Raw genomic sequence first — 25,710 nt, 5'->3', positions numbered from 1 at the left:
AGATAAGGCAAATTGTTGGAGGCATCCTTTAAAACAAGTTGAAGTTCCAGGTGGTAATTGATCGAATGATGGACAGTTAAGATTGCATTGGTTGGCAATTTGGTTGAATACAATGGGGTAAGATAAACACCTTCCTCTATTTTAGAAAAATTGTTAAATGATTAAATCTATAAAGGTCTTATTTCCTATGATTTTGTGGTTACCAAACGTGTTAAAATTACTTGGGGGTGATCCCGCTTCTCTACCAGGTCAGGACGTGGGCATGGATGATATCTATATCTGACACTCTGGTATGCCTCTGTTTTAGTGTATTGCCGAAGAACTACAGATTTGTACTTGATATGGACGACTATGGTTCGTTGCTAGCAGAATTTATGGTTCGTTGCTAGCAGAATTACTGAGGGTGAATTATTGTTAGTCTTGAGACGAGTCTTGAGTGAGTCTCGTCTCAAGACTTACCAAAGTGAGTCTCGTCTCAAGACTTACCAAAAGTCTTATCTCACGACTACCAATAATCCTACGTAATCCAAAATATACAACGCATGTACTTTGTAGTTTGTATACTACTAATATTGTTTGAATAAACAAAGCGTTCATTTTACATGACGTCTTTGAATCGGTTTACAGTTTCGCAAAAAAAAAAAAAAAAAAAAAAAAAAGTTGGACCGCACGCGGCTTTCTAGCTAGTAATGAAAATGAAAATATAGGGATGGGTGTAGAAAGTGTCTCAATTAATTGAACCCATTCTAAAATGTTTAGATTTCACCAATTTGACATTCAGATTTTGGAGTGGACATCAGCCGTTTCACCAAGTGCAGTATCTTCTTTGTAAACGAACGTCAGACATGATGGGTTCCGAGGAAGAAATGTCTCCTGCGCATATAATTACGATGTCATCCATGTTTGTGTTGATTCCACAAATGGAAAAAAAAACAATAAAATGAAGAAGAAGAAGAAGAACGTACGGAGACATAAGAGCAAGTAGGGGAGACTAGGAGGGAGTGAGTGCGGGCGTGGTTGAAGGCAGCCACACAGAGGTGGGAAGCTAGACCAAGGCCTCTCTTGGAAGGAGGTACGTAGGTGTGAATCAGGTCTATGACATGATGAGTACCCTCGACTTTGAAGACGCACTCCAGATACGCCTTTTTGTCTTCTGTTTCGAATCTCTGCTGATTTTCGTTCCACACTATCTTCATCGCTGTTCCTCCATCATCACCGCTCCCACCCATGTTTCTTTTCTTCCTTTCGTATAATAATAATAATAATCCAAGTATAGTAACGAAATTCAAAGGTAAAGACTAAAGATTAAACAACATTACTTCTTCTATGCACTGCTTGGACATGAAAAGAATCACAATTAGATTAATAAGTCAGTAAATATAAAAAAGAAAAAAAAAGATTAATTTCAGAAATGAATTAGGTGGGGGCATAATATAAAAAAGAATCACAACATTCTTTCATAGAGAACTTGTTTTTGAGTTCATGAATAATATCAGTAAATAAAAAAAGCAGCAGCATACAAACTACAAAGCAATACATACGCTGAAGTTGTCGAACCCTAACAGACTAACAGTGCCTAATCGACTCACTAATCGAATTTGATACACATCATCTCTGAAACATGGTATGAAAACGCAAATTGGAACGATAGTAAATAAACTCAAATAACGTATTAACGAGTATGGACCAACACAAATTCTCATTATACACGGGCATATCCGTCTCTAACACAAAGAGTCAAGTGAGAGGGCAAGTGGAAAACCAAGTGGGTTACCATTTGGCCTCCCAAATGCCTCTTTGTGAGAGGGATCCGACCCGTCTCTCATTATAGTGAGACTTGAGTCACCAAAATTGATCAGCACAAGGGCAAGAGTGGGGTAATGGGTGTGTGGTTGATAAAGCACATTAATATCGTCTGAATTAATCTGGACAGAACAATGAAAATCATCTGAATTTGCATAAAACCGTATAATAGACATAATCTAATCAAAATTGTCCAAACCTAACCCTAAACAATCAACATCTTTAAAATATTAATTTAATTAGTCAAAATAATAATAATTCATTTTGTAATTCAGTGAAAGGATCTTGTAGTTTAATTAGTCAAAAATACCTCTGCGTTTGGAGTTGCGGGACGAAAAAGAGTTGAGCGAGAAAGGAGAGAGAATATCGTCGACGTTGGGAGTGCAGGTCGAAGATTCGTCGGCGTTCAGAGAGCAGGTCGTCGGCGTTCGGAGAGCACTGTAACAGGTCGTCGGCGTTGGGAGGTTATATAAAATGGAGATGTGAATTAATTATAAGAAGTAGCAGTATCTTTTGTTTTTTAAGTAAATACTCCCTCCCATTCACTATATTGTTCCCATTTGATATGGGCACAATACTTAAGGAAAAGTATTAAAATAGGAGTAAAAGAGTTGTGTGGGGTTGGTGATAGGGGAGAGGGATGAATTATTAGTAGTTAAATAAAGAATTGTGGGCCAAAACATAAAGGAAATTAATAAAATAAGAGTAAAATAGTTGTGTGGGGTTTGGTGATAGGAGAGAGGAATGAATAAAATAAGAGTAAAAGTTACCAAAAAAGGAAATGGGAACATTAGTTGAATAATCCGTTTCGGGAAAGTGGGAACATTATAGTGACTGGGAGGGAGTATGAATTACAGCCGTAAATCAGTCTCAATTCTCAAACATAGAAAACCGCTCACCCGGTCTCAATACTACTAGGGTTTAGCAAAAAAAAAAAAAAAAAATTATCCAATCTAAGTTGTTTTTCCCGAATCCGAAAAAAAAAAACGAATATATGGATACCATTAAATTGGATATCCGATCCGATTTTTTCCGAATCAACTGAATCGGATGTTGATTGTGACTTTCTTAAAACCGGATATCTGAAATTTAAAATTTATCCAATCAGATATCGATTGTGAAAACTTTATGTTTGCGATACCATTATAGGAAATCTCGTCGTTTCTTATGGGGAGGGGATGAAGATAAAAAATCTATTCATCTTATTAAATGGGAAACGATACAACAACCTAAATCAAAAGGTGGTCTAGGTATAGTTTCAGCTAGACAAGCTAATGCAGCCTTTCTTACCAAACTGCGATGGAGGTACTTGCGAATCCTACTAGCTTATGGTCACGGGTACTTCGTGCCAAGTACTGTAATAATCGCTTGGACATTGATATTTTTCAACCTAAGCGTAATATGTCTAATGTTTGGGCCGGTATAACTTCTCAAGCTAAAACTATAGTGAGGGGAACAGCTACAACAGTTGGTAATGGGAGACGGACGCTTTTCTGGGATCATGCTTGGGTGGATGGCACTCGCCTTTCTGATGTCAATATAGCTCCGATACCGGAATCTATGCTTGGAGACACTGTAAGTGATTTGTGGTGTGAACAAAACGACTGGAAATGGGACCGTTTCACAGATTTGTTACCGCAAGTTCAACTTCAAAGAATAGCATCTATATCCCTTATTAATGATCCGGACTTAGAAGATACTCTCTATTGGCAAGGTACGATCTCTGGAAATTTCTCTCTTAAATCAGCTCTAGGTTTTCTAAAAGACATGGATACTACAGACGAGCCGGAATCTATCATTTGGAGAACTATATGGCGCCTTCCAGTCCAACAACGTATCCGTATGTTCCTTTGGTTAGCTGCTCATGGTCATTTAATGGTTAATGTGAACCGTGTTAAACGAAATCTGGGTGACAATCCCATGTGTACTCGGTGCATCGACAATGAAGAAACGACGGAACACCTCTTGCGCTCTTGCCCTATATCCCGTCAGATATGGGACCTAGTTGGTATACCTCCCTCTAATAATTTTTTCTACACCTCTCCCTTCTTCGAGTGGCTCTCTAAATGTGCTACTAACGACGTTAAAACTACCGTTGAGGATTGGCCGATTTATTTCGCTGTCACATGCTGGTGAATCTGGAAGTGGCGAAATAATATAGTTTTTGGCCGTGATAATGAGAATCCTTTGGACCCGCGTAGCTTCCTCTATCGGCAATTCGAAGTAACCAAGCAAGCCTTCGATCGTTTTAACATATTTATCCCCCAGCCAATTAACCCAAGAGTTGAAATTTTTGTACGTTGGTCCCCACCGGCTCATGGGTGGGTTAAATTAAACACTGACGGTGCCTCTAAGGGCAATCCGGGTCCAGCAGGAGGCGGAGGTATTTTTCGAGATGAGACGGATAATTTCATTACTGCCTATTATTTCTCTTGTGGGGAGTGTACGTCTATGAAGGCCGAATTTCTTGCTCTACTAGCTAGGGGTGTTCAGAATAAACTGAACCGCAATAACCGAACCGAAAAACCGAAAAACCGTCCATTTTTAAGGTTCGATTAACCGAACCGTTTCGACAAAGCGGTTCGTTGAACCGAACCGTTAACTTTATTATGGAAAAGATTCGGTTAAGGTTCACAATTCTAGATAACCGGTTAACCGCGAACCGAATCGTTTCACAAAAAAGTAAGAAAAAAATGAAAATATTATATAAAAAACCGTTCTTTCGTTTAATTTTCTTAGTGTATCCAAATTTAAAATTTCTTAAATTGATTAATGCTAAAGTTGAGCTTATTAACTTTATTGTTGGGTATAATATATAATGAAAATTTAATTAAACTATTAGAAAAAGTTAACGAAAACTGAAAAAAAAAAGTAATATAGAACGATTATCGGTTAACCGGTAACCGAACCGCTAATAACCGTTTAAAGTGGTTAACCGAACCGTTTATAACCGTTTCTAACGGTGTGGTTTAGGTTCGGAGTTTTGCCGAACCGAACCGTGTGCGAACCAAATTAAATTAGAGTTTGGTGAACCGAACGGCGAATGAACACCCCTACTACTAGCTGGCTTGGAAAGGGCAAAATCACTTCGCTTAAATAAAATAATTATCCATATGGATAATTCTCCTTGTGTTGATATTATTAATGAAGAGCCGCTGGTGAGCAACCGTTTGAAGTTCATAGTTAAAAGATGCCGGGATCTAATCAGAGACAGTCAATGGATGGTTAAGCTCGCGCATACCTATAAAGAAGCACATAGAGCCGCAGATTTACTAGCTAATAGAAGGATTTCCTCTAGTACTTTACCTATGCATTTAGACGGTTCATTTTAATGCTTTGATCGTTCGTGAGGATATATTTGAGGTTGCTATTCCCCGTGTAATAGCGAACAATTAATTTACGGGGGTTGCCCCTCTTCTGCACAAAAAAAAAAAAAAACACGTAGTCCGAGTCCGACGACTCCGACGCGAGGAACCAATCGCCGATTTGCTTGCGACAAACTAGTAGAAGCTGAACAATCGAACACAAACAAAAACAACAAGAATGAAATCAAAAGCATCAAAATGTCAATTAATTTGGCCATTCTTCTTCATCCTCATAATCCACATTATAGGTATACTCCTGTTTACTCGAGGCTTTCTTCTTACTCGTACTGAACTCCCCCATTTCAGCACGTGCGCCGACATCTCGCAATCCCCTTGCTCTCCACCTTCACCTTCATCTTCTTCGCAAAGTATTGGTAATGGTAATGGAACTTGCTGGACTAAGCCGGCTATTGATCGCCTCGTTATCGTCGTTTTCGATGCGCTTAGGTGATTTTTTCGGTTAGGTTGATTGATTTGCGTTATTGTTTGATTTTTGAAATTAGGTTTTTCAATTGTGTAATGTTTGAATTTTGAATTTTTCAGGTTTGATTTTGTGGCGCCGAGTAGCTTTTTTCCAGGTTAGTTTTATCGTACTGATAATCGGAATAATTGTGCTAATCTTATCACATTAGGAAGAATTGTGCTGAATTTATGTTGATTGGAAGTGAATTTGTTCTGGACTGTGGATATTAGATGAGTATTTAGAGGATACGATCTGCCGAAAATTGTTGAAATGCCAATGTGTCGTTGAAATCATTTGCTTAGGATTCTAAATATACTCAGACGGTGTTTTAAGAGCGTAATTTAGATTCTTGATGCATTTGGTGATTATGTAAATTTGTAATTCTATTGTCAATACAGAGAAATAGCCAATAGATAACGGCTGCCCGTTCTGTAACAGTGATTTATTTTCTATGATTACTATGAATTTCATACGCCTATAGGAGTTAGACCTGGCCCTTAGTTGTTTTCGGTAATTTCAAGTCACTTCGAGTCAATTTCAGATTTGGTGGAACCGGTGGTTTTAAATTGGGTCAATTTCGGATCCAGCAAATTTCAGATTGGGTCAGGCCGGCTCATTTCGAGTTATACGTGAAGTTTGTGTCTTAACCTTGTAAGGTAGGGTCAGTTTGCCAGGTCTATGTGGAGTATATGCTTATCTGTCAAATTGTCCATCTAAGTTGAGTTGATTGTGTTACTCAACTCTTCACACTTGGTGCTTTTGATTAGTAGAAATCATAAGTTACGTTGACAAGTACCTTGGTTTCTTGCATCTAGTTTGATTTTTTTTCTTGCTTTATGTGTTCTGGCAACAACATTTTTCTTGCACTGTCAAATAAAAACAACAATTTCTCCCTTGCAGAGAAGAAACCATGGATGGATAAGCTACCGGTTCTACAAAAATTAGCTGCTGAGAATGGAACATCAGCTAGAATTTTCAAAGCCATTGCCGATCCACCTACAACAAGTTTACAGCGTTTAAAGGTAAAGGTCTTCTGTTGCTGACTTGCTGTGTCCGGCGGACACACCTTCAACAATATGGCATAGATTTTGGGACACCAAATTTCTTGTTCGGAAAGTGCAATTTCTGTGCTATGATGACAAAATTCGTATAATGCTCAAAACTACTCCAGATATATTTTTTGCACTATTTTTTTTCTAGATCTGCTGCTGGTTGTGTCATCTCTTCAATAGTGTTTCATTATGTGATACATTGTACTCTCATAGTTTGCACGTGTCATCTGGCATTTGTTTTTTGTTAAATTAGTTAGTGGATGGAATCCCCTTGAGCGCAAACAATTATTGCTCACTGTTGTCCGGTTTTCTTGTTTTTACTTAGGGATTGACAACTGGTGGATTACCAACATTTGTCGATGTGGGGAACAGTTTTGGCGCTCCTGCAATCGCTGAGGATAACTTTATCCAACAGGTTTAACTGTCCTCTCTGTTTTTTGTCCTTTTCCAGTTGATTCTTATTTCTATTCCATTTCCAAATTCCTATTGGGCCTGAAGGCTCGCTATTCTTTGGCTTTGGAACATGATGTATTGCCTTAAAATGGCTCACTGAGCTCTCAATGCTCCTTGTTTGTGTAGTAACAAAATTATCAATTCATTTTACAATGCAAATTTTCTACTAAGTTATTTGAAAGCATACACTGAGCTTCTAACACAAGGGAAGGGCTTAAGATTACGTACACCCGAGCCTTCCCTGCCCTGCCACATGCAGGAGTCACTTAGGTCACTGCAGTTATGTTGTTGTACCGGACTACCGGTTGACTTATGTTTTAAGTTGTTCATTCAGTCATAGGTTACTTTAATACAATACTAGGCGAAATGAGATCAGCACGGTGCTACTGCTAATGGTGTACTGATGTTCCGATTACTTCAATGCAATTGTCAATTGGTGCCATCTCTGTGTTTTGTTTATGTGTGCAGCTTGTGGAAAATGGAAAGCGAGTGGTGATGATGGGTGATGATACATGGTTGCAGCTGTTCCCTCACCACTTTGAGAAATCTTTCCCGTATCCCTCTTTCAATGTTAAAGATCTGGATACGGTATTTCTTGTTATATTATGTCACATTTTTTCAATTGTTTTTCTAGATTATGCAATTAGTCAAGACGTGATTCTCAAATCTTGCAATTTCATTTCTTCTTTGTAGGTTGACAATGGGTGTATAGAGCACTTGGTTCCATCTCTTAATGAAGGAGAGTGGGATGTGCTGATTGCTCACTTCCTTGGAGTGGTATGTTAGTCTAATTAATGCTTAAAATGTTCTCCAATCCATTACCTGCAAATTTGTATGTTCAATTGTTCCAGAAGAAGGTTTATAGCTAACAGTTGTGTTTGAATTTATTTATATTAATATGTACTTGTAATGGCGGATCGGCGTTATAATGACTGGGGTCCTTGCACATAGAATTTTTTTTAGTAATTGTCTGCTCTACACATGAAAGGGCACCCGGAGTTAAAAAGTAGGACACCCATTTATCTCATGTTTGTAAGAATGTAACTTCAAGAGTAAATTCAGCTTTTATTTTTCGTAGTCATGCATTACGATAGGAACTCCCAATTCTCTGGCAAATACAGCCCTTTTAATCATTTCTTCACATGTACCCGCAGTGGCATTCAAGTAATGCCCTTTGATTTCACCTGTTTCAGCCTGTGCTTTATAAATTGCTTCGGCACAAAATAAGAAGCGGTCTCTCCAATGCATAAATGGTTGGGAGTTCATGTTTTCATCATCTTTGGTAAAATCAAAGAGGAGTCCATGTGTTGGTGACTATCACATTAGATTACTAGGTGTATAAACTTCTGCATTACTGATTACTCCATTGATGGTTTAAAAGTAGACTAATTTTGAAATACTAAATATGTACAATGGTCTCAAGTAACAAAATAAACAAATACACTCCAAGAAAAAATGAATGAAGTGCTATTCTTTTACTCCCTCCATTCATATCCAGACATACGGTTCACTTTTTGGACACTATTCATGAGCGAATAGAATATTCGTGATTCCTTGCAATGTATAAGAGAAATACAATTATGTAGGATCTTGTTTGATTATCAAACTTATACATTTTTTATTATGTAAAATTGAAGTTATTTACGTTACAATTTGTGCATCTGCAAGAGTGTAAAAGGGAAATGGTGTACTATATGGAATTGAATAGAGGGATGTTTTCTTATTGTTTACGTCCCACTCCATACTAAGAAAATTACTACAATTACAACACTTCAAAAATAAAAATGGAAAAAATTCTCCCAAGTCCCTCATGACGAATATAAAATATACATACTCCTTTCGTTATTTTTTATTTATCGGTTTAGAAGATTTCACAAGAATTAAAAATTGTTGGAAAAAGCTCTACTAATAATTAATTGAAATAAATGACCTTTGGAAATAGTAAAAATAGCTTTTTACATCAATCAAATAGCTAAAACATCATTTTTTCCTAATAATTGTTGTTTTGGGAATGTAGATAACATTTAATAATGGAAAACCATAAAACGACAAATAAAAAGAATTTTTTGATATTTTCTAAAACGACAGATAAAATGAAAGGAGGAACTAATATATAATAATCTTTATTTTAGTGATAATGAAGCTAGATGAGTAGACGATGTCAAGTTATTTTGGATAAGTTATGTATCTATATATAATTACCACTCAACGGTATTTGATTCTAACCCAACCAAAACCCGCATTCTCCAAACCCCAAGTCCACTTGTCCTGCACTTTATCCGAACCCGAAATTAGCAACTTGTGACCCGCCTTACCGACCTATTAAACATATCTAGCTACGAATAATTCATCAAAGAAGGGACACCGCAAAAATAGTTTCTGAATCTGTCACTGTGTACTTATATAGTCAAATTAGCTAGTATACATCCTAATTTATGCATTATATTCGAGGTCGTGAAAAAATTGATCTCTCTCTCTCTTTCTGGAGCATTGGTGGCCTGGTGGGGGAACTCTGAGTCATTCTACTACATTAACTTAATGCTAAGTACTTCATTTGTCGTCATTTGTTTACCTTTTTTATTCGTTGTGAGAAATATTTTAATTAAAAGTAAACAAATGATTGGAATGGAGGGAGTAACAAAAAATAAATGAAGGCCTTATAGTGAAAGACAGTGTTCACAGAAGTATTTGAACACACACAGTTCTATGTTCTTGTACTTTTATGAGCATATAAATATGCCTTGCTATAATTGCTTGGTAAGTTGGTTACAATCAGTTATTACAAGGTAGTTATAGTTAGTTTCTCTCTCAAGAAAAGGTAGTTGTAGTTAGTTATATTCTAACAAACTATCCTTCATAAGTTGTATAAATACATTCATTGTTCATGTAGCAATTAACAAAGTATCAGATTTATATCAACCAAATTCGCTCTTTTACAAATTCTCTCTTCTATTATTCTTTACTTTCTCGATTCTACTTCTAAGCTTTAATAACCTCTTCAGTGGAGGATTAAAGTTTCATAACTTTCAAAGTTCTCTAGTTCAGGCACAGTCCAACTGCTAATGCTCTATGATGTCGCTCTGACTCGTTAGGGACAATTGGGGTGTAATTGTGCTTTTGTTACTTCTTTTGTGAAATGTGGGAATGGGAAGGGAGGCCGAGACTCCGAGTATTTGATTACAGCAGCCTAACTATGATACATTGATCAAACTATTTTGTGATTGTGCTATGAAGTAGTGTGAACTTGTGATGACATAGAATCCGTGGTTCTTTATGTTTGAATGTTGTCTGTTTTCTTATCTTTTTTACTTCTTAGTTATATCATCGATGCGGCATATAATTTTGTGATCCTACATTCTTTTATCAGGATCATGCTGGACATATTTTTGGTGTCAATACGGAACCAATGATTCATAAGCTGGAGCAGTATAACAAAATCGTGGAGGTAAGTTACTAAACTTCAGCTAGCACAGAATAATTTTTTCTCTCTGTGAAAAATATGCATCAATGTTTTCCTACAGCCTGGCTTATTTATTGTCTGGGTAGAAGAGCCATTAAAATTTTGAATTGCTTAAGCTGATAACTGTAGTATTGAGTTTATCTGGTTTTGGATAAAGGGCGAGGAGCATTCTTCATGCCAAACACAGCGAGCAAATTCAGATCTATTTATTAACCTCTAATTCCTCTAACCACACTGCTTTTCATTGATACCTGACGTCAATTTTTCTCTTTCAAATTCTCCTTCAAGGATACACTTGAGCTTCATGCCTAATCTTCCCTACTTTGGTGGATGCGTAGTGAGTGGACCAACTTTCTTTAACTAATAAATTATCGGTTAAATATTAGTTAAAATACACTTGTTGATCAGAAAAAAATATTGAATATAATAGACATACTTGGAGTTATAACGTTATAAATTAGTATAAGTATACAAGATTCTACTAAAATTATGAAAATATAATGACCAATGAAAAATGAAATGTGCATAGGGGGATTTTAAGTGGTTCAGTCCTACAACCTGAGGCCTAGTTTAGTACCTACTCAGGACTAGAAAATAACTAATACCGCACAACTAACTCTAGTCGTGCTAATGAGTGTATCTCAAAAACCGACTCTCTTTAAGTTACAAAATATTTTTCATGTCTTAATAATTGTTCTCTAAATAGAACAAATGGGACACTTTAAGAGCTTAGAAAGAAATCAAGTAAACAATATGAGGAAATTGATTTTGAAAATAAGTAAATAACCATGGCACTTTTCAGTAAACTTGCAAAATTATTAATTTGTCTATGAATGTTCAACGCGTCAGAATTTTTGCAAAGAGAGTTTTAGTCAAAGAAAAGGTGAATGTGTGAAACCTAGAAGTGATTCTTCAGGGCTATATATAAGCACACAATCAACCACAATCCATATTGACTTCTATTCTCACGTCTAACTAAATGGCAAGGATATTAGGAATATTTAAAAAAAAAGGATTATTTCCACTTTTACCTGACCTTTGGCCTAATTCCACTTTAGTGCCTAAGGTCTACTTCCCACTTTGGTGACCTATGGATAACATTCTTAGTATTTTATACTATAATATATTTTGAGTATAATAAAAGCAAGATTTTTTTTTTGCAAGATTATGTTATTATTCTATTTAATATGTAACTAATATCATATTTTGCACTTTATTATGTTAAAAATGTAAGTTATTAAGATAAAAGTTGACTATTATATGCTTTAACCTTTTAGGTCACTAAAATGAAAATTTATTCAAATGTCAGGTCACCAAGTGGAAATAATCCAAATCTCGGGTCACCAAAGTTGAATTATCTAAACCTCAGGACACTAAAGTGGAATTAGCCCAAACCTCAGGGCACCAAAGTGGAACATTATATTGCAAATATATTTTAGTATAAAATACTAAGAATGTTATCCATAGGTCACCAAAGTGGGAAGTAGTCCAAAACGCAGGGCACCAAAATGGAATTATACAAACCTCGGGGCACTAAAGTGAAATTAGGCCAAATCTCAGGACACCAAAATGGAAATAATCCAAAAATAAAAAATAAAAAATTTAATGTTCAGCATATTCTCCTCGCTTGCCATAACAAACAGATAAAATTAAAATGCAATTTTATCCAAAGTAAGTTTAGAAAATATTTTACTCCGGAGTTTTACTGTTATAGTCAGCAACTATAACATCAGACTTATACAAAACAATTACACCAAGACTGTTACATTACCACTTATTGACGGTTCTAATGATAGTTCATGTTAGCTGATCTCAAATCATTTTGGGAATAAGACTTGTTTTGTTGTTTTTGAAGACTTGAAGTTTTAGGAAGAGTGGTTTTTAAGTCTCATAACTAGATACCCGATGATTTGCGGGAGTCATTGAGGCACTGGGGTAATGTTGTGGTAACTAGCTACCCTATGATTTCTTACTTCTGGCCTGCACATAAAGGCATGATTAATTAGAGGGCATTTTGGTGTTTTGTAAACTCTTAGGGCTTGCTTGGGATGGGAGGAATAATTACTATGGTAATAGAGCTCAAATGAACTAAAAAATGATGGAGAGTGGGTGGTGGCGGTGGTGGTAAGAGTTGGAAATGTGGTGAAGGAGTAATAGTTACTCCATAAGAAGAGGGCGTGGGAATAATTCTCTACCTTCCCCCTAGGTAATGCAGTACCTCCATAAAGAAGAGGGGGTGGGAATAATTCCCCCCATCCCCTCTCTTTCCACCCTCTAGGATCACCACCTACAACTAACCTCCTCCACTTCCCCCTAATTTTTATCTCCATTACCTAAGTAATAGTTACTCACATTATATAGCAAGCTCTAATAAACAGAAATCCTAGCAGAAAGCATCACTGCCAGTAAATCTATTAACCTTTTAATAAGGGATTTACATGCTAAGAGATGTTTTGTTTTGTCTTCTGATCATGGATATTTCAGGCATTTAATTTTGCATTGATTTGTGGTTCTACTCCATTTTGCTTCTTCGAGCAGCTTTGATTTGCTTTTATCATGTTGAGGATTCATGCTCGCCTCAGTCACCTGTAGTGTAGTGTCTTGTACATTCTTACCTTTTTTTTAGATCATGTTATCTAAATTCTAAAGCATACTCCCACTACCTCCAATTCGTCAAGCCACTTGCATTTGGTGGACAATTGGTGTCGACTTAGATAATTAATTTCTTCCCGTATAGGTATATAAAGTTTGATATTTGTCATGTATGGCTTTTTAAAGCAACCTTTTTCATACTGTCATCATTTAAGTTGTAGATATTGTGTAATTTGATAAAATATTGGTCAAAGTCGACTCCGTTTGACAACAAAGTCAAATGGAGAAAATGAAATTGGGATAGAGGGAGTACTATTTTAACGCGGTTTCTTTAACTATGTGCGCCTTTTCTTCCAGGAAGTTGTTGAGGCTCTGAAGAGACAATCAGGGCCAGGTGGCCTCCATGAAAATACGTTTTTTGTCGTGATGGGAGATCACGGGCAGACATTGAATGGGGACCATGGTGGTGGTAGCCCAGAGGAGGTGTGATAATTTTGCTTTCATCACTTTTGTAGAGTACTAGAATGTGGCTTATCAAGAACTAGCAAAAAGTTGATCGCTTAATTTGAAATCTATTGTTGTTGCAGATTCAGTCACTCAAAAGCTGATGTGTGTTACATTATGTAGGTTGAGACATCCATTTTCGCAATGAGTTTGAAGAAGGCCCAATCTTTTTTACCACCTGAACTTGATTCAGTATCCTGTGGACTGAACATGGTATTTCCCTTTCACCTGTGTGCTGTGTTTAGGCACCTTAAAACATTGAAGAAACAGCTCCACACTAGGATATTCCGAGTCATGCTTCTACCTTTGTTTAGTTAAGCATATGCATACTGTAACTTTAGAACCTGATTATTGACGTGTGCACAATAGTATGTGCATTGGAGTTTAGTCATGTTTAAACTTTGTGGCTAACTTAAGGATTTATACTGGAGTCAATCCTATTCCTAGGGTAGCATGCTCTCATGATCTTGTTTAGCTGTTGTCCGATTTGTCACTCTTGTGAAATACTCCTTCCATTCAACTCCACACTACACATTTCTATTTTGTACACTATTCACAAGTGAGCTTTCAATTTCAATTTTCTAATACGTAAGTGAAAATATATTCATGTGGGATCTTGTTTGATTCGTCTTTAGGAGTACATTAAAAATATCTTAACTTTTATAATTTTTGCAAATACGTAGCTAAAGATATTTACCGCGTAAAACACGCGTTGGCAAACATGAAAAAGCAAATGTGTAGTGTGGAGTTACATGAAGGGAGTAAAACTTAGTGGCTCGTATAGGATTTTGGAGGGGTAATATATTGATTACTAGCAAAATGGGGTTTTTCAGCGGGCCTTTTTTTGTTTATGTTTTTTTTTTGTTTTCTTTTTTTTTCTTTTAACATGTTACAGATTGCCTGATTCTAACATGTAATCGGGATGTTGCTTGAGAGTCTTTGCTATTAAGCTAATGATATATTTTTTGGATAATTTGTTTCGTAGGATTCTCAGCAACTATGCATTGGCACCGTTGAACAGGTTGGTTTATCTCATATTCTCATGGGTAATAACTCATACGTACCATACAATTTAGCTATATTTTTCTTGTTCGTTTGTCCTGGTTTCTTCCTCCCTGTAGTGTCCGCCTAAATTTGTGACCGTTTATTAATTACTTTATTTACTATTTGCAGCTTGATTTTGCAGTGACGATGTCAGCAATGCTTGGTGTTCCTTTTCCTTTTGGAAGGTGCAGTGTAAGCATTTTCACTATCTCTCTATTATGCAGTTCCGGGTGCCAAGGTGCTCTGGTTCATCTCGATCCTTTATGCCCAAAAACAATCAGTAAAAGTTCTTAATGACCTTTCAAATACCTCTTTGTTCTACAAGTTTGCCATAGTTTCAATACTGGTTGTCCATAGATGATTCATTTTCACTCATTTAACCTAATCCATGCATTATTTCTCATTTGTATATGATTAAATTTGTTGCCATGTGAGATAGGTCATAAGTGTAGTTAAGGGATAAATCACGCGTATATGGGATGAATAGGTACTGAATACCTATCTGAGTATTTGGTTTTTTGTTTTCTTGAATGTTTGACCGCTCCAAGATAGTATTGTTAATGTGATAATGGACCACTATGGCTATAGTGGTGTGTTTGATAGTGTAGATAAAATGGACATTCATGTATGATTGGTGATTTGATATGTTTCTTATGTTGAAATGTTCTTTCAGCATTGGACGCATAAATCCTCAACTGTATGCTCTTGGTAGTGGAGCTCTTTTTCCCGAGGCAGTTGTGGGGGAAGGTCACAATGGTGCCTCAATTATTCAAAGATGGATGCATCATTATGTTGATGCCCTCTGCATCAATGTGTGGCAGGTAACTAGTTTTAACTGTACTTTTCTATCAATTGACCGCTCTGGCTGTGTTTATAAAATTGGGGATTAGCTGACGTATAAGACCCTGTCAATGCTCAACAGATAGTTTGATTTTTCTGTAATCTTTGTTGGAAGTTTAATCGTCAAGTTCTCCTGTCTCTTTGTTAAAAGAAGCTATTAGAACTGTCCATTATCATCAATGTCTGGAATATTTCTGAATTTTCGTGAAAATTCTTCCACTTTGTGCTTTTGAGGAATTTCCTTTATCCTCAATCTTATTGACTGTCTTTCTCAAGAATAAAATTCAGTGAATGTTTCAAGGTTGGCGTAATATTGTAATGAAATTCTTACTCACCTGTGTAGGTCAAGAGGTATATTGACATGTACTCAGCTTCATCTGTAATTGGTTTTCCTTCTGAAGACTTGTTGCATGTGGCAGACATTTATTCTCAAGCACAAGAGAACTGGTTACATGTTATGAAAGACTCTTCACTCTGCATCAATGGAAGTTGTGTTTCATCATCACCTGCACTGAAGAAGCAGATTGACATGTATTTACACTTTCTTAATAGTGTTGTTGAGCTTGCACGCTCTAAATGGACAGAATTTAACCTTCAGCACATGGTTGTTGGGCTGTGCATTATATTTTTATCTCTTGCCTTACAAGTGATTGCCTTCAAGAGAGTGGGCAAATTTCAAGAGTCTTTGTTGTCTGTTCCAAGTCCTCAGGGATCCGTTGGGTTACTTTTTGCAATTTTTGTCATTGTGATGCGGGCGTGCAGTGTTCTTTCAAATAGTTATATATGTAAGTTTTTTTGAACTAGTCTGTAATCTGTAAGTTTTTTTAACCATTCGTTAATTCCTGTGTTGCCAATCATCTAGTTGTCTCACAACCTGCTTGTCACATTATGTTATTCAGTAGAAGAAGGAAAGGTTGCCATATTTTGCCTGGGGACACTGGCAATCATTGGGTTGCGTTATTCAGTTTTGAGGACAAAGATGCTTTTAGAAGTATGCTCCTTGTACTCCTCTTTTATTAGAATCTTTCTTTCCATCAAAATTGCATGTTTGGTTGAACTCTTCTAACTCCTTCAACCTTGTTTCTATCAAATAATGAAATAATTTCGTGAGATTGACTATTTTCAGTCCTATGATGTATGTTGATATTTAAGAAACTTTTTATGATCATCTACCTGCAGGGGACATTGTTGTTACTGTTTGTCTGTGTGCTGAGATTTATTATGGAATTTGGGCTATCAAAACAGGCGACTAGCTCTGTGGATGTTGCTGCACCAATGTTGGGGATCTCACAGGATCATTTGTTTTGGAAATTTCTATCTCTAAGTGTGCCTATACTGCCTCTTATCCTGTTGGTGTACCTTTCGCATAGGTACATCTCTGGCAATGTATGCCAGAGGGTCCAAAAGTACGTCATTGTGGGAACCATCTTTTGTTTTGTTCTCATTGCATTACATTGGATCTTGGAAAGTGAACTTCTTAAGCTTCCCCCCATACTTCAATACATTGGAAGAACCTGCATCCCTCGGGTGATATATGCTATTGGGATTACCCAATTGATGACTTTGGTGACTTGTCAGCTCCTTCGTAGGAAAAATGGTCCACATGATCAAAATTATCTTATCAGTAAGACAGTTTCCATGTTATGTACTTGGAGTGCTGGAATAATACTGCTATCCGGGAAACAGGGCTCAGTGGCTGCCTTAGCAGCAGTTGGTGCAGGTAGTTAGCTTATGTCCTTGCAGCTGCTTTAATAAGTCAATCCTGTAATACCATCATCTCATTTATATTGTCTCCATATTATGCTGGTTTGTCAGACGACGACTTTGATCTTTTTGTAACGAACAATATACAATTATTAAAACTTTTTAAAAATGATAAATATTAATAGCTGTTTAAACAAATAAACATAACAAAGTTTACATTGTATCTCTACATAATGTTTAGTCAAAGGGACGCTGGCTGAAGTGAAATCGTGACAAATATTTAGGATGAAGGTAGTATTTTCCAGTGACCTTTTTTATGGCCTAAATGTAGATTGATCCTGATACTTTTTTTTCCCTTCTTGCCAGCATGGTGCATTATGAGATTAGGAAACTTGGAACAAGTTGCCAAGAATGGCACTTTGAGCTGCGTTACGAACCATTCTCTTCCAGTAACGCAGTGGAGTCTCTTGGCAGTTGCTCTGTTTTTCTGCACTGGTCACTGGTACGGATATGCTTTTGCTCATTGAGATTTTTATATGATGTACTCAACTCTAATTGAGGGATTTTAATAAGCATTATACTTCGCTAGTCAACATGAGAAAACATTTCAGTTTTTTTGATTCTTTCTATAGGTGTGCATTTGATGGTCTTCGCTATGGTGCAGCTTTTATAGGGTAAGTACGCACTTGGTATGAACTTGTAGGCGTCAGCTGATTTTTTTTCTCATTCTCTCATCTCTTCTATTTCCCTTTTGTTTTCATGATTGGTTGTAGTTGTTTTTAGACTAGGCTATGTAAAAGTGAGCGAACTATACCGACCAATTATCCTTCATTCTGGCTTATAAAAGTATTCTAATTAAGATCGCAGTAGGTTTAATTCTCTACGGAAAAGTAATTAGTCTCTTGAGGGAGGGCTAATATTAATATGACGTGAGACTGACCCATTTAAATCTCTAACTGAAGTCAAAATATATAACTTCCACACAGTATGGGTCAGTTTCTTGATAATTAAATCGTCATATTTGCGGCGGTACAGATTCCTACTCCGTTAACTACTTAACTGAGGTCAGCATGCTAAAAGTATAATTTTCCCTTGATTGGTCTATTGCAGGTTCGATGAGTTTGTACTAGTACGACAAGCAATCCTTTTGACTATTGATACCTTTGGTTTCTCTCTCGTGCTCCCAATTTTCGGCCTACCGTTGCTTGTTTCGCCCAGACATTTTTATAAAGAGATGGCCCAATACAAACTCTCCCACTCCGTGCAGTTGTCTCAGGTAAATTTTACTGATTAGCAATTTATTTGAACATTTCGCTGATCACAGTTAATCCTGAGACCTGAGTTACTTATTGATTTATTCCGCCTCAATATCAGGTATTTTTGATATATGGATTCATCACAACTATCTCCGTTGCCTTTACTGTGCTATGTGTTACAATACAAAGGCGGCATTTGATGGTAATGGCAAAACCTTTCTCATCCATCTTGCATCTTTTCTTGATCTTTATTCTACACTTCTTAAATTCTTATTAATATCTTCGTCCTAGACTTTTAGTTTTAAAATAAATGAGGCACAGCGAGGCGACCTGTGGATTAGTGGGTAAAGGAGGACATTAATATCATGTTTTGGATTTTAATTGGTCTAACATGTAAATGATTACAAGAATATGGATAGTGGATTAATGGGTAAAGGAGGACATTAATTTTTTTTTTTAAACAATGGAAATTGAATAATGGTATCTCACTAGATGCATCTTGTCTACAAGGCGCACCTTAACGTTTTCGTAGTGCCTTGAGCCTCAGGCTTAAGCATGTTTAAGGTGCGCTTAAGCTAAGGTCAGAGTTTACGTTTTTTTTTTCCAAGGCATGTTTTATTGTCGTAAAGTATGGAAGCTCTTGCTCAATTACATGTTTGTACATAAAAAAGAAAAAAAAAAAAGGCCATCTTAAACAAACATACACCCGTCAACTATTTTTTTGGCTTTGTTATATGAATTTTGTTACAAGGAAATCTCGATTGCTTTCTTGCAGGTATGGGGTCTATTTGCCCCGAAATACGTCTTTGATGTGGTAGGCCTTATCCTTACCGATGTCTTCATCTGTCTAGCATCACTCTACTATATTGATCCGATAGAAGATGACTCTAATCAGAACAGAGATTTGTGAAAGCTCCTAAATGATCGTCCTCACTAGGCAAGTCATCATCACTAATCTAAGTTTTATTCGTCTTTAATCTTAAAGATTTATATCAATTACTGATGTAGTGATTAATTAGTACATAGGTTTCATTATTCGTGTAATTTCATAATTTTGATAGATTACATATCAGTTTCACACATTCATGTTTATGGCGGCTGTTGGGGGATTGTAATCTGGTTTGATGGCTGCATAAATGCATAATTAACCTGATTAATTAGAGACTGACTATTTTAACGCTAACCTTTGTATTTGAAATTCATGTTTGGAAAGTCGATTCTGTATTACCTCAATACCTCATCTATGATTTCAGCATTATACTATCACAATCAATATACGACTTGATGCTCCTAATTATTTAAGACTTTCAAGTTTAACATCTAATCCAAATTTAAGACTAATGTTTCCTGGTAAGAAATGCACAACTGTGAATATTTTCTAATGTTCACCATATATTAAGCTTCAACATTTATTGAATTACTGCAGTTGGTTTATATGGAATGAAATGCTTACAAGATACTACTGGCCCTTTCTCAAAAATAGCCAATTAAATAGGGAAAGTAAAGCTATAGTTGGTATCGAACTATCAATACATCAAAACCAAAATGCTTTTCCATGACAAAATAATATGCTACAGTATATCATTATGAAAATGATTTGTAATTTGTAATGTAGTGATGTACCCATTTGATTTTTATTCTTTAAAGATGTGTAAAGACCAAATTGTGGCAAGTTCTGTCACAAGGGTAGGGACAGTCGACGATCTTGGTCTCGGCTCGATCAAAAAACCAGTGCCCCACTGACTCTGCAATACCCTGCGTAAATGTACAAATCGATAAATCAGATCAATATTTTACTGTGACAAGAAAATATCAGCAGACCAGAAGTTCTCAATACTATTCATTGTCTTTGGATTTATCTAGGAGCAACAATTAGGTGACCTCCCCTAGAATAAGTCATTAAAGACTATCGTTGCGGGGAATAGCTGTATGAGGCTATCCTAGTCAGCTTGGGCCATAATCTCCTCTAGAACACTAGGGCCAACCAAACAGGTCTAATCAAAAGAGCCGGTTTTGGCCATGATCACCTCTAGCAGACTAGGGCCAACGAAAGAGGGAAGAATGACAAGACCGTTTTCACCGGTCCAAAACTGGGGTCACCTCCAATAATGATCCATGATTGTTAAAAAAAAAAAGTGAATTACAGATTCGAACATACCTTATTTCCTATACGAGGGGAGCCGGGGGCAAACCATGTATCTTGTCTCTCAATTTGTCCATGAGCAAAGCATGAATTAATAAAATACCCGTTCTTTCTGGACTTCGCGAAGCCTCTCATTGAACCCAGCATCTGTCTTCTAAAACCTGTTTCATAAGATTGTCCCTTCCTTGTTAGACTTTGATGCAAAACAACTATAAAGGAACAACTGTATCGAAACATAGCGTAATAAGTTAATAACTCACCTTGCAGGAACTGGATTTGTGGTACATTACAACGCTCATTATTTAACTTGCATCCATACCAGTTTCCACGAGGATCTGCTGATGGAGATGCTAAACTGATCTGAATCTGAACAAGCGTTGAGTGTCAATTCGTGAGACTTTTTAATCCGTAACAGTATTACGGACATCAAGTTTAGGCATTCTTATATTTCATTCTGAATCACAATGTGGGAAAATAGTATGGCATTACCTGCCATGAGTCATAAGCTGCATTTACAAGAAATAGCGGAGTCCTGACGCTCGATATTACACGATGGGGGAAGAAACACTGTTGAAAAAGAAAACCAGAGTTAATATGGAGTTCAGCTTATGCCTGGATCATTTGGTAACTCTTATTATAGCAGAGAATAAAACGACTACCATGGCTGTATTAAGGCGCCTAACACAACTCCGAGGAATGTTCGCACGCACCCCCTGTAATATGTTGCAAAAGGGACTGTTAAAGCTCAAAGTGCTATCATAATCCACGGCATCCTTTAAGAGAATTCTTTCAAAGGATGAACATTAACAGAGCTTGAGATCACTCAAAATGATAGGTCGACTCACAAATTTCATTTTGAGGTTGAAACAAAATACTACTACTAAACCAAGTGGTGTTAATCCAGTGGTAGCCGGGTTAAACCTTGAAGCTTGCAGAAATGCAGGAGTTGAGAGGTCCCAGGTTCGACTACCAGCTTCGACTACCAGCTGGGGCGATGATCACTTGGCCACTGCAGCCCCCGAAGGGGGTGGCTTACATGGTCCATGTGGTGGTGCGGGAATGCATGGGCCCGGGGGATTCAACCCCCTCGTCATCAAAAAAAAAAAAAATACTACTACTAATTGAGTAGTTTTTTTATTGGTGTAAAGGCGGTCGTAAGAGCAACTTTAATGCTGAGACATTTCAATGTTAGGTCATGAGTACCATCAATGATTTTAGCGGCCAAACTTGCTGATATCCGACAAACTTAGTTACGAAGTTGAAAGTAAGATGGTATACTAGTACGGCTAGGGCCCAAGTCACAAAGTAGTTCATGATAAGAGGCGGCCAAGAAAGCTATGAAACTTAAAAGTCCTAAATCCTAAACTTGTAGAACGAAGAATTCCATATCCCCTAAAACTAAAAAAGCTGAATCAATACCTGTAAGTTAACTACGCCTGCAAATAGTTTTCTCATAGTGCGGTGACCTGCCACATCAACTCTACAGGATCAATCGAACACTGTCAGATACTCAGTTATAAAGGAAATGTGATGAAGGTAAAAACTAGTAAAGCGAGGTAGATCTTTACGCATCAAGAAATAAGCCAGCATCACTTAAGCACTTGACTCTTGTATTCATTGGGAATAATGCTCGGAACTCGTCACAATGTAGAATTGAAGCCATACCCCCAGCTGAGCTTCCAGAAAGAAGAGCCTACATCATTCAACTATGAGAAAAAATATCCGTAAAAATTACTCCCTCTGCTCAAATTTATACTCCCTCTTTGACATTAGTAGCCAACTGGCATTATAACTTCAAACATAAATTATATTAGACATAACGTACAAAATTTGTCATGTTTGATTTATCAAATCAACGACTATGTATTTTCATACTGTCATTTTTATTACTACTGTACAGTGTACACTGAGGGATTAACAAATAACAACAAAGATGAGCCATCTTGTCATTCTTGTGAAATCATATGAATCGTTACCTGATTCGCATGCTTCATTCCTTGTGACTTCAGCTCCTCCATAGCAGTCAAGAAAATGCGCTGTCCTCTGAAGTACAATCCTGCTTCCTACGAGTCGAGGACCAAATGTGAAACCCTAAAAAATATATGACAGTAATAATAAAATAGAAGGAGGCATTTGAAATTTCTTTCAATGAACCAAAGAGTCATTCAGTTAACCTCGTGTTGACTGTCCCCGCTGAATGAGCCACCATCACAGTAGCGAATTTTTACTCTATTCCAGTTGTGAAAATCTGCAGAAATAATTGATGCAGTGTTAAAACTACATTAGTTCAGTGTCATAATGAAGTTAGGCATTTAAGACATATTCTCGTGTTGTACACCTATATCCGAGTCCAAGTAACACAGATTACAAAGACAACAGCCCGAAGATTTACCAAAAAGAATGAAGAAAGTCTAGTGATCTATATAATCACTTATTGATAAATGCAAACATATTACCAGGATTTTCGTAATGCTTATTGCTAAGTATTCCAGTAAATGGGATAAACTTCTCCATATATTTTGAAGACCCATGGCGTGTTTTCTTCCTGTAAGCGCAACCTCTTACTGTATCACACCATGCTCCCCCCTGTTATCATCTCAAGTGATGTCAGTTTAGCAGCCAATATGGACTAATTTGATCCACTTTCAGATGATGCCAGGCTCGATTCAGCAACTGTCATGTCATTCTGAATTGTCGAGTTTTCACGCACCTCAAGTTGAACGACCCAACTGTTTGCGCCAGATCCATAACCACGGTCAATATGATAAGCAGGCCACGATCCATCTAAGCAGACTGCAATGTGAAATCACTAGGTTATCAAACCAGTAAGCTAAGGTTACCTACTTGAATCAGTTACATAATTGAACTTTATTCTTGATTCGTTGTCATTTCCTTGTATGGTGGAAGTTTGATTCTTAGAACCAAACTCGTGCTATCACAATCTCAAGAATCTCTTTTCTAACTACTAATACTTAGATGTACGCAAAATCGGGTTAATTTTAATACTTACGCCTGATTCCTAGAATGCACTCGTATATTAATTGATACATATTAGTGATACAGATGAGGTCTTAGCCTAGTGGTGTAGGTTAAGTCAGTGTACGATAGGACACGGGTTGAAATACTCCGCCTTGCCTTACAACTCACCAACACATAAAAAGTCATCTTCCTAAATATCATATCTAAGAAAGATTAAAACTCCCTCTGTCCCGATCATTTGTTGTCCTTTTCCATTTTTTGGGTGTCTCGGTCAATTGTTGTTCTTTCTATTTTAGGATTGCATTTGATGAGCTATTTCATCTTTCACACTCAATTGGTCCACTTGTCATCTTATAATTGCCCCCCTTCCCTTTCCTCGGTCGTTGTGCCAAAACTAAAGGACAACAATTAACCGGGACAGAGGGAGTAACATTTATTGAAATTCTCCGTCTCCTATAATCTCTTTTGTGGATTAAGGTTAAGCACTTAAGCAAAGTGTTTTTCGAACATTTTCCAAGATCAAATTCACTGCTAATCCAAATTATCCAATAAACTATTGAACAAATCATACAAATGATTACAATAAATATTCAAGAACCAGACATGGTCACGATCAAACCAACAAACACAGGCAAATGACATTGGTGATCAGTCAAATAAAATCATATCAGATTTTGAAATAATTGATGCATGCTCTCCATATAATACAATTAATACAAACCAGATGCCTCAATAAGCGCTCCGCTTGTGAGTTGTGACAGAGTAAGGGGGTCATATGTACGCAATCTTAATCAACGGTAACGGTAATATTATTCCAGTTGCCTAAGTAATTGAATTACTTGCGCTTCTTTTCAATTGTGAAGTAACAATACGAGTACAGTCTCGTGTTGTATTGTTTTTTAACAATACAACACGAGACTGTACTGTTACTTCACAATTGGCGCAAGTTAAACATAAAACCAAAGTATAACGAGGTTTACCGGCTCCTGTTGAAGCAGCCCATGGAATAAAAGTGATCTCCACCATGCGAGGTTTACTACTGCTGCTGTACCCTCCATACTTCTCTGCATTATAATATACATCTGTTGTTGTTGTTGTTGTTACATTTAATCCCTCAACACCCAAAATACCCTTTAAAGAATTCAACACAAAAATAACACCAAAAACACATAAAAAGTTGATCAAATTTCCCATGTATGTGTAATCAGCTTTTTAATGCATCAAATATAATAAGATGAACAAAAGATTATTGAGGAAAGTAAAGGTGAAGAACAATGAAGAGATTTATTATTAATGAATAAAAAGAGAAATAGTGAGAGCATGGATGGTATGGTCCACCAACAAAAAGACAATGGTGAATATATGTGAAGCTGCTAAGACTTTACAGTTGTATAACTTCATGCAAACTAACACAATTTATATCACAAGATCGTCTTACGGTGGATCACTTAAAAAATATTAGACGGAATAAAATAAGTTATATTATTAGACGGTTTTTCTAACGTATGTCCCTAGTGCACACATTAATAAATCAAATAAGGAAAAATTTATAAGATATTCTCACTAATTATGGTAAAACTAAGTTTATAATTATATTTAGGGATATTCTATCGTGTACCCTTGAGTTTTTCGAGTTTCTATGTTGTACCCCTTCTTTTTTTATGTTCTACATTGTACCCCTAGACTTCTTACTCATTTCTCCCTCGTGACCTCGTTTAACTTTCCATTAACTTTATCACTATCAAACAACCATACTTTGACCTTTTTTCTAACTTATTAATGTTGTATCACCATCCTATATGAGAAACATTACAATCACTTTTAATAAGCACATACTACTATTAAAAACATCCGTTATGATTCATGACACGATAATGGATATTTGATGAACTTTTAGTTAGATTCGTAAACTATTTGGTGAGTTAATGGATAATTCGGCGAAACAGTAAGTAAATGGGTATGTTATCGAGTAATTGGAATGTTAAATAGACGATTTAATAGGTCAATTAAGAAACTAAGTTAGCAAAGACGATAAATAAGGTCATGGTATAG

At 36.6% G+C, this 25,710-nt stretch overlaps 3 protein-coding genes across 6 annotated transcripts; 1 reads left to right on the top strand and 2 right to left on the bottom strand.

Annotated features, from left to right (window-relative positions):
• Positions 1 to 545: 545 nt before the first annotated feature.
• On the bottom strand, positions 546 to 2,351 carry LOC141642470 (acetyltransferase At1g77540-like). 2 transcript variants are annotated; one of them, XM_074451287.1, is made up of 3 exons: positions 2,114 to 2,351; positions 966 to 1,242; positions 546 to 873 (listed from the first exon to the last, which is right to left on the bottom strand). In XM_074451287.1, exons 2-3 carry the CDS (start codon positions 1,227 to 1,229, stop codon positions 778 to 780), a joined length of 360 nt encoding a protein of 119 aa, XP_074307388.1. In that variant the 5' UTR covers positions 1,230 to 1,242; positions 2,114 to 2,351; the 3' UTR covers positions 546 to 777. The 2 variants fall into 2 exon arrangements, with proteins under 2 accessions (XP_074307388.1, XP_074307387.1); XM_074451286.1 differs by having other exon boundaries at positions 966 to 1,331; positions 2,114 to 2,350.
• A 2,909-nt stretch (positions 2,352 to 5,260) lies between these two features.
• LOC141642468 (uncharacterized) lies at positions 5,261 to 21,054 on the top strand. 3 transcript variants are annotated; one of them, XM_074451283.1, is made up of 21 exons: positions 5,261 to 5,615; positions 5,712 to 5,746; positions 6,532 to 6,653; positions 7,009 to 7,098; positions 7,605 to 7,724; positions 7,830 to 7,913; positions 10,504 to 10,581; positions 13,546 to 13,671; positions 13,816 to 13,905; positions 14,678 to 14,713; positions 14,866 to 14,921; positions 15,410 to 15,557; positions 15,920 to 16,361; positions 16,476 to 16,567; positions 16,756 to 17,296; positions 17,647 to 17,782; positions 17,913 to 17,954; positions 18,391 to 18,556; positions 18,655 to 18,738; positions 19,312 to 19,473; positions 20,947 to 21,054. In XM_074451283.1, the coding sequence occupies exons 1-20, from the start codon at positions 5,347 to 5,349 to the stop codon at positions 19,444 to 19,446; spliced, it is 2,892 nt and encodes a 963-aa protein (XP_074307384.1). In that variant the 5' UTR covers positions 5,261 to 5,346; the 3' UTR covers positions 19,447 to 19,473; positions 20,947 to 21,054. The 3 variants fall into 3 exon arrangements, with proteins under 3 accessions (XP_074307384.1, XP_074307385.1, XP_074307383.1); XM_074451284.1 differs by lacking the exon at positions 20,947 to 21,054 and adding an exon at positions 19,963 to 20,330; XM_074451282.1 differs by lacking the exon at positions 20,947 to 21,054 and having other exon boundaries at positions 19,312 to 19,696.
• LOC141642469 (pectin acetylesterase 10-like) lies at positions 19,900 to 25,051 on the bottom strand. Its single transcript, XM_074451285.1, has 12 exons — positions 24,639 to 25,051; positions 23,390 to 23,472; positions 23,136 to 23,265; positions 22,854 to 22,927; positions 22,656 to 22,742; positions 22,248 to 22,372; positions 22,099 to 22,159; positions 21,339 to 21,392; positions 21,169 to 21,246; positions 20,940 to 21,045; positions 20,695 to 20,840; positions 19,900 to 20,291 (listed from the first exon to the last, which is right to left on the bottom strand). The coding sequence occupies exons 1-12, from the start codon at positions 24,850 to 24,852 to the stop codon at positions 20,178 to 20,180; spliced, it is 1,272 nt and encodes a 423-aa protein (XP_074307386.1). The 5' UTR covers positions 24,853 to 25,051; the 3' UTR covers positions 19,900 to 20,177.
• Positions 25,052 to 25,710: the final 659 nt, after the last annotated feature.

This window comes from Silene latifolia, chromosome 2 (genome assembly GCF_048544455.1).
Source record: "Silene latifolia isolate original U9 population chromosome 2, ASM4854445v1, whole genome shotgun sequence".
In the NCBI taxonomy this organism is placed as follows: domain Eukaryota; kingdom Viridiplantae; phylum Streptophyta; class Magnoliopsida; order Caryophyllales; family Caryophyllaceae; genus Silene; species Silene latifolia.
Note: the sequence above shows the minus strand (reverse complement) of the source record. Positions and strands in the feature narration are given on the sequence as shown.

Excerpts from the sequence above, each read along its gene's own strand:
- LOC141642470 (XM_074451287.1), bottom strand. The coding sequence starts at position 1,229 with ATGGGTGGGAGCGGTGATGATGGAGGAACAGCGATGAAGATAGTGTGG. Across the intron at positions 874-965 it reads CTACTTGCTCTTATGTCTCC|GAGACATTTCTTCCTCGGAA; the intron begins GTACGTTCTTCT and ends TTATATGCGCAG.
- LOC141642468 (XM_074451283.1), top strand. The coding sequence starts at position 5,347 with ATGAAATCAAAAGCATCAAAATGTCAATTAATTTGGCCATTCTTCTTC. Across the intron at positions 17,297-17,646 it reads CTTAGCAGCAGTTGGTGCAG|CATGGTGCATTATGAGATTA; the intron begins GTAGTTAGCTTA and ends CCTTCTTGCCAG. Across the intron at positions 17,955-18,390 it reads TATGGTGCAGCTTTTATAGG|GTTCGATGAGTTTGTACTAG; the intron begins GTAAGTACGCAC and ends GGTCTATTGCAG.
- LOC141642469 (XM_074451285.1), bottom strand. The coding sequence starts at position 24,852 with ATGGGAAATTTGATCAACTTTTTATGTGTTTTTGGTGTTATTTTTGTG. Across the intron at positions 23,473-24,638 it reads GGCTGCTTCAACAGGAGCCG|TCTGCTTAGATGGATCGTGG; the intron begins GTAAACCTCGTT and ends TTCACATTGCAG. Across the intron at positions 22,928-23,135 it reads TAAGCATTACGAAAATCCTG|ATTTTCACAACTGGAATAGA; the intron begins GTAATATGTTTG and ends TTATTTCTGCAG.